The 12,038-nt window shown below is 49.5% G+C and overlaps 3 protein-coding genes across 12 annotated transcripts in view; all 3 read left to right on the top strand.

The window, feature by feature from the left end:
- KDM6B (lysine demethylase 6B) overlaps nt 1–12,038 on the top strand; it is a 104,238-nt gene that overhangs the window by 51,936 nt on the left and 40,264 nt on the right. For all 10 annotated transcript variants that reach the window (XM_042476471.1, XM_042476469.1, XM_042476476.1 and 7 more), the window contains one exon: nt 6,109–6,232. The gene's annotated coding sequence lies outside the window, so the exon portion shown is untranslated. The remainder of the gene's footprint in view (nt 1–6,108; nt 6,233–12,038) is intronic.
- On the top strand, nt 6,911–8,664 carry LOC121935207 (proteoglycan 4-like). Its single transcript, XM_042476479.1, has 2 exons — nt 6,911–7,070; nt 7,112–8,664. Exon 2 carries the CDS (start codon nt 7,222–7,224, stop codon nt 8,662–8,664), a length of 1,443 nt encoding a protein of 480 aa, XP_042332413.1. The 5' UTR covers nt 6,911–7,070; nt 7,112–7,221.
- On the top strand, nt 8,833–10,937 carry LOC121935206. Its single transcript, XM_042476478.1, has 2 exons — nt 8,833–9,271; nt 9,907–10,937. Exons 1-2 carry the CDS (start codon nt 8,833–8,835, stop codon nt 10,935–10,937), a joined length of 1,470 nt encoding a protein of 489 aa, XP_042332412.1.

The raw sequence follows: 12,038 nt of genomic DNA, 5'->3' as shown, positions 1-12,038 counted from the left end.
GGGTGCTTCGGCAGTCTTTAAGTCTTAAGCAGCAGGGCGGGTATGATTGCCAGAGGCTGGGTGCCTCTGACATGGCCCAACCTCACCTGCTAGTTGCGCTGGGACCTGCCCCCATGAGCTGCCTTTGCGTCATGGTACAAACCCCTACGGCATGGAGACTGTGACAGTGATAGAGTGCATGTGTGAGTGAAGGTGTAGTTCTTGTGCAAATTGTGCCTGTATATGTAGAGTCAGCATGGCATATCTTCACCTGGAGACAGCAAGAGTGAAAATGAGAGAAATAAGGAATGTGCAGTCAGTGCGTGTGGCTGAGCAGAGCATGCAGGGACCACAGATGTACAGATGTGTGAGACACAATTTAGTGTTTGGGCATAGGAATATCATGACCTTGTGAACACATAAGGAACCTTTGTGGTGAAGCACATGGGGAAACTGTATGTGAATGTGTGAACATATGCAATACATGTGTGGAAACAGGCATGTGGAGGTCATGAGGAGGAGGTGGCTAGACATGAGATCGTATATTTTTGAACATGCAGAGCACATATGTGGTTTGGCCCTGGGGGATTGTGCATCTTTGAAGTGTTTGTTTGTTTGTTTTTCTTTTTCCATACTCATGCCACAGCCTTTGCAGTTTAAAAAAAGCACCTTTGGACCTTTGTATGACCACCAAGGTCGTACATGTGTGTGTGAGAGAGAGCGTGAATCTCCCAAACTGGAGATACAGATTTTAAAAACAAACAAACGGGGCAGTCTGGAGTTGTCCTGACATAACCAAGGAAAATTCCACAGACCTGGAATTTGGAACTGCAAACAGAAAAGAGCACACAGGGAGTGCAGTCACATTTTAACTTTTTAGCAACTGAAAGCTGATAAGGGGAGGTGGGCGTCAGTTGGTAAAGAGTAAGATGTGGGCACCATTACTAGAAGATATAGCCACCTACTTGTGAAAGAACAGTAGAGGGTGGGAGACAAAGCCACAAGATTTGAATGACTAGGGAGGTGCTGTGTAGAGAAGGGACACATGCAGAGCCCAGTTTACAAAAATTCCCTGGGGGAGGGAAGAACATGGCATGTTAATGGGAAGGCTGTGAATATGGAAGCCATGTGGAGATAGCACATCTTAGAACTCATGAGCCAATGTGGCTTGACACAAAGAGATTATGTGTGAAGTGGAAAAGAACAGAGAGCATGGAGGTCATGTTTGCGACATAGTGGTTCAATGTTCAGAATAGCTCTATAGAAATTGGTATGTGTCAGTTTCCTCCAACATTGCATACTCCAGATGTGTTGAGTTATACCCTCCCAACATCTCTGGGGTTGCCAAATTCAGGATGGCTCTATGTGGCAAGTGTGTACAGAGTGTATGTATGGACTGATACATCTCAGGATCTTTGTTAGCATCTCACAGATCCTGGGAATACAGGTCACATATGCATGAGGCCTATTTGTGCTGGCAATAGAAGGTGTCTTCCCTGTGTAGCTGTGTCCAGATTGCTCTGTGTTGCTAGCATAACTTCAATATATAACACATCTTGGATTGCAAATGTTACTAAAACCACATATCTCACTTGCATTTTTAGCCCTTTCATGCCCATGTCTGTGTATGAAACAACAATATATCTAGTTTTTTGTGGGTTTTTTGGGCTATGTAGCCATGTTCTAGAAGAGTTTATTCCTGACATTTCGCCAGCATCTGTGGCTAGCATCTTCAGAGAAAGCCTTCGACTTCAGCAATATCTCTGTTAGCAATCATCCTTTCTGTGTCTTTATTTACCTCCTGGGTTTTGTTAACATGTAGTATGGTGTCCCTTACAATCCCATTTGTGCCAAACACCTGTGATTTATCCATGAACATGAAGTGCAAGGGATCATGAGGCAGATCCCCCTTTGACATGGCGTTAGCAATAGCAATGCCAAGTACATTTCTATACCACTTATCAGTGCACTTTAGCACTCCTTAAGTAGTTTACAAAGTGTAAGCTAATTGTCCCCAACAATCTGAGTACTCATTTTAGCGACCTCAGAAGAATGCAAGCCTGAGTCGAGCTTGAGCCCTCTGGCTGGAATTGAACTTGCAACCTTATGGTTTATAAGTAGCTGCAGTACAGTCATTTAACCAATGCGCCACATGGGCTCCAAATTTGTGGCTCTTAAAGCCCCCTGGACATCTTCAAATTAAAAAGATTTTTCCAAGTTATTCTCATGCCCTGTGCTCATAATGGGTCCGAACCTCTAGCAAACATAGCAGTTTTGCTGTCACATATCCAAAAAGCCTATCCCCTGGAAATGGGTTGAAATGTAGCCCACCGGGGGGGGGGAGGTATGGGGTGACATTGCCCTCTACTCCCCCCACAGTTTGCCACCCATGCAATAAATAGTAGAAGGTGCTCCCCTTCCGACTAGTCTTCATCCCTTGGAGCGGTTAGGGCCCCACCCTGCTTGCAGCCAAACTTAGCTGTCAACCTCAGCTCTTCCAGAAATAGCCGTGGTCTTTGGCTTGTGTGTTCCTGCGTGTGTGTATGTGTGTGTGTGTTTTGGTGTGGCAACTTGGTCCTTGGATATATTCACCCCCACTCTCCCTGCCCAGAGCTAAAGGTTGGGAGGAGGGCACTTGAATCCCACAGCTGCACATGCTTGGGGTCCAAAGTACAGCCATGTTTGGGGAAGGCCGTGTGGGTGTGAGTCGTCCACCTTTTCTACCCTCCATCCCTTCCTGTCTGCAGTGGCACTGGCCAGTGAGTGACGTGGGTGGCTGCACAAGACACCCACACTGTCTGGCTCACACCTACGGTAGGAAGAGCGAGGCAGCTCTGACCTCATGGGTAAGGGGGGCACGACAGGAGCTGGTGTGTCTGGCTTAGGATTGTGGCGGGACGCAGACCCAGACACACTTTATGGGGGGGGGGAGAGGATTATATGAGCAGCGGTGAGTGAGTCACAGGCGGAGCCCTGTTCCCTTCCCTCTCTTGCCGTGGTTGGCAGCGTGGGAAAAAGCTCCCTCCGATTCATTTTTTCTTTCACTGCCCATCATGCTCAGCCAAACATTGGCTGGTTAGACGCACAGTGCTTTTTTTCTTTCTTCTTCAGTGCAGCCATGAAGTGGGTCTGGGGACAGAGGAGAAGCAAACCAAGGCCATCCCTGACCTTAAAAGTACAGCTTCTTGGTGCTGGAACCAGGTTTCAGTCCTGGCTACAGCTCCGGAGGAGTAGCGGCAATAATGAGAAACAAATATTATTTTTCATCACATGGAGAGTGCTTTCTCCTCACCATTCATAGCATACACACTCCAAGTCTCTATGCCACCCCACAGTTCTGTTTATGCTGGGCTAAGTATGTTTCAAAGATTGTAAGCATTGTTCTTGTTGCTGTGTGCCTTCAAGTCCTCTCTGACTGACCAAGACCCTAAAGTATACCTGCCATGAGGTTTACTTGGCAAGATTGGTTCAGAGGAGGATGGGGTTTTAGTTAGCTGGGTTTGTTTAATTGTTTGTTTAATGCAGACCACTGTGGTAACCTCACATCTCAGGTTGCACATCTAGTGCTGTGGAAAATGAGTGTGATTCACAACAACCCTTCAATGCACCTTTGAATGGGGGTTTGTTGTTGTGTGGCTCCAAGTCATTTTGGACTTCTAGCGATCCTAATGTGGACCTGTCACAGGGTTTTCTCACAAGCTTCTTCAGAGGGGGTTTGCCATTGCCATACTGTGAAGCTGAGAGTGTGTGACTTGCCCAAGTCCACCCAGTGGGTTTTCCCACTGGAGCAGGGATTTGAATCCTTGTTCTCCAGACTTGTTGTCTAATGCTCAAACCACTATAGCACATTGGAGTTACAACCACTTTGTATCGTTGTCATCATCATCACCATCATTACTACTGCTGCTACTACAGTTATTTTTACTATTGTCAAGATGTGGACTGTAATTGAAAGATCAGGTCTTACAGTGATACTCTAATAAAGATTTAATCTCTTCAGGCTTGACCAGCAAAAAAAATAAGGTCACATATTTAGGTCTGTGGCCTCCATCTATCTGGTACCCCCAGATGGTTTAGGCTACAAGTTTCACTATCCCCAGCTAACATGGCTGGGGATGATGAGATCTGCAGCCTGACAAATCCAAGGAAGGGGGCACCAGATTCAGAAACACTGCAGTGCATTATTAAGCTAGACATTAGGACAGTTACGTAACAGGATAATGACTATTTCAAGAGGACCCCTTTCACTAATCATGTCCTGCAATTTCCACACAACCATGTTGAAAAAGAGACAGCAGAGTTGCTACACACCGATTTTTCATATAAATGCATCCCAGAGGTTTCAGAGGCAAGGGCAAGCTGGAAATCCTGGTTCTAGAACAATTTTGCAGCTTGTGTTAGCACTGTGGGGAGAATTGGTCAACATCAGTGCATGACCAAACACAAGCCACAGAAGGCCTCTGACTGAACTACAGTGGACCCTTGTTATACGCTGGGGTTTGGTTCCAAGATCCCTTGCAGATAACAAAATCTGTGGATACTCAAGTCCCATTAAATATAATGACATAGCAAAATGGTGTCCCTTAAAAAATGGAAAATCAAGGTTTGATATTTGAAATTTATACTTTTTTTAACATTTTCAAACCGTGGATGCTTGAATCCGTGTATAAAAAATCAGTGTATAAGAAGGGCCGACTGTAGTACCAAACCACAAAAACAGGTGTATACAGTCGGCCTCCCATGTCCATGGGATTCTTACCCATGGATTCAGACATCCACGGTTTGAAAATATTCCCCCCAAAATATAAATTCTTAAAGCAAACTTTGATTTTGCCATATTATATAAGAGACACCATTTTACTATGCCACTGTATTTAATGGGATTTGAGCGTCCACAGATATTGATATCCACCTGGGAACCAAACCACAGCAGATACCAAGGGCCCACTGTAATGCAATTAAACTATGTATGGTTGTTTAAATAAATGTAATAATTTACATCACTCACTTGGTTCAATATTTACCAGCAACATATGCATCAACAGTGTCTCAATGAATGTATCAAATAGCTGAAGTTTAGAAAAGCAACAACTGTATTACATACAGAAATCAGTAGCGTGCAGAAGGGAGTAATTAATGCCAGAAAATAAATGATTATCAAATAACAATTGTAGAAATTGTTGGGAGGCAGCAACACTTGTTGGCTGACTGATGTGTGATGTTAATTTCTTTATTACATGCATATACACAGTCATAGGTAGTTTAATGGCATTATATACCTTGTTTTGTGGTCTGGTACATTATCAGTGCATGCGAAATACCTCTATTATAACACCCTTAGAATGGTTACCAAACTTTGGCCTTCCAGATGTTTTGGACTTCAACTCCCAGAATTCCTGACTGTTGGCCAAGCTGGCTTGGTCTTCTGGGAGTTAAAGTGTAAAACATCTGGAAGTCCAAAATTTGGAAATCATTTTAAGGCAGTGGTCCCCAAACTGCTCTTTAAGGGATTTTGGACTTCAGGTCCCAGAATCCCAAACTATTGGCCAACACGGCTGAAGCGTCTGGGGGCTGAAGTCCAAAATCTCTTAAAGGGCACAGTTTGGGACCATGGCTTTAAGGATTTCCTTTAAAGGAACTTTAAAGGATCCTACACAAACAACTGGAGACATTTTGGTAGGGTTGTAGGGAAATTCATCTTTCCTCAGGTGAGGGAATGCAGCTCCCACAATCTCTGAATCTTTGGAATACAGCTCCCATAATCTCTGGTGATTGATCATGCCATCAGAAGCTAATGGGATTTATAGTCCAGCTCATCCAGATAGCATGCAATAGGTTTGCCTACCCATGATGGTTGAAAAATGAATAGTCTAAGCCAGATAATGCAAACTTATTGCGCAGTGTGGTTTCTAGTGCAAGAAATCCCAGTGTAATAAATGTGTACACATGTGCCGTCGTCTCATAAAACTGTCCCTGGGTGGTGTTCTGCTTCTCTCATCTTCCCCTCCATGCGCCTTGGCTGCAGACATATTGTGCTCTTGCCACTGGAAGAAAGATCCTAATTGGCATCAGAAGACTAATCATGCTTTTCCTTTTCTTCCTCCCTCCCTTCCTGTCTCTGTGCTCCAGGCCTCATTAAGATACTGATGTGAAAGATGATTGGTGGCCACCTGAAGAAGGTTGCGTGATTGGCCATCTTCCAGGAGAGAGAGAGAGGACCGCTGAGCATCACTGAGCGCATCATCAAAGCACAGTAGGTTCAGCCCAGTGCAATTTGCTTCCAGGATAATGGCAAGGCAAGGGTTAACTTTAGTAGGCCAGAGCAGATTCCCCACCTCCCTCTCCAAATGAAGAAATTTCATTGGGGGAGAATAAGAAGGGCTCTCCCTTGTAGGGGGCAGGGCCTTTGTTCATTAACGGGCAGAAACTGCTTGTTAACTGTTTCCTTTCTGGGTGTAATTGTGTCTTTGTTATCCACTGGGGTTTGGTTCCTGGATCCCCCGTGGATAACAAAATCCTATTAAATACAATGGCATAGCAAGATGATGTCCCTTATATACAATGAAAAATCAGGGTTTGCTATTTGGAATTTATACTTTTTAAAAAAATATTTTGACACCTTATGTGCTTGAATGTGGATAAACAATCCGCGGATACGGAGTGCAAAATATGTTCAGAGGGTTTTCTTCCCCCCATTCTGTGTGAAGGAATGAATGGGACTTCTGAGTGGTAAAAATACATGCTTAAAGATGATAATAATGAGGTAACTGATCGAAAACAGCTTCACTTGTTATTTTTTTCTTTTATATCATTATATGTCATTTTATTTTATATCAAATATATTTCTTCTTCGTGGTCTCTGCGAATACATACAAATGGGTTGTACTGCGCCTGCGCAGTGCCTTCGGAAACTTCTGGAATCACTAGGCAAAGTACTCTTTGCAACATGTTGAAACTTTTTGGCGGTAGCTCCGCCCATCCCTTATAAAGCCCCTGCCTTCCCGCTCTTTCCCCAGTTCCTTTTTTCCGCCGCGTTAGCTGCTTAGGGAACTTCGCTGTTGGAAATCTCAGTTTGGAATCACGTTTTTGACCTCGGACCGTTATTTGACCACTCTTTGTTTGACCGTTATTGACCATTTGGCTTGGACTCTGGACTGTGTTTTTGCTCGCTCCTTCTGATTTGGCAATCTTCCCGGACCGGCATTGACCTCGGACTGTCTGACTACGAGTTGTGAGTGGACCATGCCATCAGTTCCCTTTAAGAAATGTTCTGTTTGCGGGGGTAAGATTCCCGGTCAAGACCCCCACTCGGCTTGCCTTTTTTGTTTGGGCGAGACGCATGTTCCTGCATCCTGTGCCCTGTGCAAATCCTTAACCCCTCAGGCCAGGAAAAATAGGGAGACTAGATTGAAGGCCGCTATTTATACGAAGGTTTTCACCGCGGGCGCTATGTCTTCCCTACCGGCTCCCTCCACGGCCGCAAACCCGTTACCGACTTTGCCTGAGACTCCGGCCCAACTTGCTCCCACCGAGCCTGATAGAGCTGGAGATGTTGCTCCCACCTCATCATCCGCTCCTCGAGCTTCCCTGGATGCCCCGGTCACCGAGGCCCCGCTGGAAGGCGCACCTAGATCCTCCAAGAAGGATAAACAGGAGAAGCGCAAAAAGAGCTCGAAGGAGGGCCGCGCTTCAGACAAGGATTCGAGCTCCCACAAGGGTCCTGCCTCGAAATCCTCTGTCCCTCAGGCCTCTACCGCCAAGGGCTTAAAGTCTCCAGACCCGGCCAAGGCCCAGGCCACCGTGCCACTGGCGCCTTCGGCTTCAAAGAAGTCCCGTGCGAGGTCCCCGGACGGAGGACACTCGGCCGCCAAGCGCCACCGTTCTGAGAAACGGGATACAGACGGGTCCAGACATAAGGAGACCCCCCGAGAGCCATCGGATGCCGATCGGAGGCCTTCAGATCCTCGCTCCGCGGCTAGAGCCCTCCGGACCCCCGAGACCGTCGACACCCGTCCCGGGCGCCGAAGCACTTCTCCATCCGGATCTCGGCCCCTCTCGACGTTCCGTCATGCCCCGGAGGACATTATTGTGGACCTTTCCGAGCCGGCGTCACCTGCCAGCCCGAGGGAGGACAGGCGATCCCCCACCCCGATGCCCGCGTCGATGGTCCACCAGGCCTTGGTGCATCGTGCCGCTTCGCCATCTCCTCCGCGCCCCTCCGAGGCCGACTATTTCTACGATGAGGTGACGGACACCTACTACATGGCTGTTCCTCGCGACTCCATCAAGTCCCACTTCAGGCCACCTGCTGAGAGACCTAGACCACGTGCATCCTCTAGGCCCTCTCGCGCGCCTAGCCGCGTTTCGGCAGCCACCGATCTGGAGGTCGTTGATCTGGAGTCAAGACAGGAGACATCCTCTCAGGCTCGCTACCATCCTGGAGACGACTCGGATGCCTCTTCTGAAGACAACTATCGGCCGTCCAATCAGGAGTTCGCCCAACCGGGTGCAGTGTCCCCCTCGGACGACGTACGCACATTTGCCGAGCATGTGATTAAGATGGGTAACGCTCTTGATATTCAATTCGCCCAAGCAGAAGATGAGGCCTCTGATCCAATCGAGAGGAGGATTCATGGCAAGCTCCCCACTCCACCTGCCATTCCTCTGCTCCCCTCATTGGAATAGTTAGCCAGACGTTCGTGGGCAGCCCCAGCATCGACAGCTGCTAGTAACAGGAAGATCGAATCCCTGTACAGAGTGGCTCCGCGTCCGACATGGCTGCTTGAACATCCGCGCCAGAACTCGGCCATCGTGGAGGGTTCCCAACGCGCCTCCACTCCGAAAGCTTCCTTGATGCCGTCGGATAGAGAGGCTAAGAAGATCGATGCCCTCGCTAAAAAGGCCTACTTTTCTTCGGCCCTGGGGATGAGAGTAGCCAATTACAACGTGTGTATGGGCACATACATACAATGGCTCATGGAGAAGATCTCCCCTCTCATTCCTGACCTTCCCGACGACTCCCAAGGCATCCTCTCCGAGGTTCGGGACGAGGCTCATTCAATTGGCAGCTGGATCATCACATCGGCAAGACATTCTACTGACTGTGCCGCGAAATCCATGTCAGCAGCCATCGCCTTGCGGAGACATGCATGGTTGAGGTCCTCCGATTTGAACCAGAATGCCCGCTCCACAATCGAGGACATGTCCTTCGATGAAGATGGCCTCTTCCACCGCGAAACGGACGAGAAGTTGAACTTCAAGTATAGGATGAGGACCGCGGCCAAGAAACACGGTATGTCGTCCTCTCCTCAGGCTTCTTCCCATAAGCGCTTTACAGGCATCCGCCAGTGGTATGGCCAGGGCCAGAGGCCCTACCAGCAAGACCGCCCGTTCCAGCGTCAGGACCAGTCCAGACAGCGCTATCCCTCCCAATCCTCTTCTTCTTCGGGACGTCGTTCTGGCTCCAAGTACAAAAAAGGCTACAGGAGGCAGGATCCCGAACAGAACAAAAAGAGGAACTGAGGGGACGCCGTGTACTCCGTCACCCCTTCCTCTCCTGTCTTCCTAGATAGACTGAGGCCATTTTCCACCATCTGGGCCTCTATTTCCACCGATTCTTGGGCTCTTACCATCGTCCGTAGGGGTTATGCCCTTGAATTCGAAGAACTCCCACCAACCGGAGTTTTCCTTTCCACCCTCCCCTCGGACACCCTTCTTGACGAAGTACGCACCCTCTTAGCAAAGGGCGCTATCTCACCGATAGACGCCGTGGACTTTCCTAGATGTTTCTTCTCTCGCTATTTTACAGTCCCCAAGGCCGATGGGGGCATCAGGCCCATACTAGACTTAAGAGCCCTTAACGCCTATCTCTCCTACAGGCGTTTTCGTATGGTAACGCTTGCCTCTATCTTACCTTTATTGCACCAGGGCCTGTGGTTTGCGACGATCGACCTAAAGGACGCCTACTTCCACGTCAGCATCCGCGAGAGTCACCGCAGATTCTTGGCCTTTGCCGTCGGGACCGACGCCTACAAGTACAACGTCCTCCCCTTCGGTCTGTCCACAGCCCCTCGAGTTTTCACCAAGTGCATGGCACCTGTAGTATCCCATCTACATCGCCGGGGCATCAGAGTCTTCCCGTACCTGGACGACTGGCTGCTGGTGGCGCCATCGGACCAAGAGCTCAGCCGTCACATTGCCGAAACCTTAGAGCTCCTACGAAGTCTGGGACTGGTCGTGAACCTCGAGAAGTCTCAACTACTGCCCTCCAGGAGCATAAGGTTCGTCGGCTCGACCCTCGACTCAAACACTTGTGTCGCATCCTTGCCCTCCGACCGTTTTCTAGCTCTCACCTGAGCCATCGGAAGATGTGTCGGCCGAAGAAGAGTAGTTGCCAGGGACGTCCAGGTAGCCCTAGGGCATATGGCGTCAACAACCTTCGTAACACCGTGGGCAAGACTCCGGTCCCGACCTCTCCAGTCCTGGTTTCTTTCCGCCTTCGACCCAGAGACAGACCACCCGTCACGTCATCTCACGATCCCGAGACCAGTCGCTCGCTCCCTCCGCTGGTGGCTCGACTCCCGGAACGTTTGCGCCGGCATGCCTTTTTCTCAACCCCAGCCGGAGGTTGTGCTGACCACCGACGCATCAGAGGACGGATGGGGAGCCCACACCACGGACTTGTGGGCCAAAGGCCAGTGGTCCCAGGACGAAAAGAGGCTGCACATCAATGCCCTGGAGCTGCTGGCGGTACAGAAGGCTCTAAGGGTCTTCAAATCCTCTCTATCCGACAAGGTTGTTCAGCTCAGGACGGACAACACCACCGTCATGTATTACCTGAACAAACAGGGAGGAACCAGATCTCGTACACTACTCGACATCACACTCGAGGTCTGGGACTGGTGCATAGACCGGAACATCCTACTCCAGGCAGTGCACCTGCCGGGTATCCAGAATGACCTGGCGGACCTTCTCAGCAGGTCTCCGTCTCAATGCCACGAGTGGAGACTCCACCCCGACACGGTGCTCGACCTCTTCAGTTGGTGGGGAACCCCACAAATAGACTTGTTCGCGACTGTCCACAACACCCATTGTCCCCAGTTCTGCTCCCAAACGCCGAACGAACAATCCCTCGGGGACGCGTTCGGGTTCCTCTGGTCGGGGGTTATGCTGTACGCGTTTCCCCCCTTCCCGCTGATCACCAGGACAGTCTCCAAAATGACATCGGATGCCACGGATGCCATCCTGATCACTCCATGGTGGCCGGGACAGCCTTGGTTCCCCTGCCTCCTCCATCTCTCCCGGACCAACTTCCTCCGGATCGAGCACAGACCGGATCTCCTCACGGTTCAAGAGGGTCGGGTTCGACACCCGGACATTGACACCCTTCCCCTGGTAGCGTGGAGGATCCATCCCTAGCACGGCTACCGTCCCCCGTACGCAGAGTTATTCTGGCTGCCCACAAGCCAGCTACTCAGAAGTCCTATGCTTTGAAATGGAACAGGTTCACCAGGTTCCTAGCCAGCAGACAACTGTCTCCAGCCCAAGTCACGACACCGGTGGTCCTGGACTTTTTGATGTCTTTGATCGACTCAGGCCTTTCTCTCACCTCCGTCAAGTGTTACTTGTCAGCCATCTGTTCTTCTTTTCAGTTTAATGGCAAGCCCTCCTTTTTCAAGGACCCCTTGGTAAAGAGTTTTCTCAAGGGATGCAGCAACCTCCATCCGCAGGCATCTCTACCACCCCCGGCCTGGAGCCTTGATGCGGTGCTACGATCACTACAGTCCAAACCGTTCGAACCCTTGGCCACCACGGACATCAGACTGCTAACTTGGAAAACAGTTTTTCTGGTGGCCATCACCTCTGCCCGCCGTGCGGGCGAGCTCTGTGCCTTGCGTCGAGACCAACCATACCTCAAATTTCACCTGGACAAGGTAGTTCTTAGAACAGACATTACTTTCTTGCCCAAGGTTGTCTCTGTGTTCCACATGTGCCAGGACATTGTTCTCCCGACTCTGGCCCCGAACCCGACCACCGATACCGAGCGAGCTCTGCACACC

This window comes from Sceloporus undulatus, chromosome 6 (assembly GCF_019175285.1).
Source record: "Sceloporus undulatus isolate JIND9_A2432 ecotype Alabama chromosome 6, SceUnd_v1.1, whole genome shotgun sequence".
Taxonomy (NCBI): domain Eukaryota; kingdom Metazoa; phylum Chordata; class Lepidosauria; order Squamata; family Phrynosomatidae; genus Sceloporus; species Sceloporus undulatus.
This window is presented reverse-complemented; position numbering and strand designations above follow the sequence as displayed.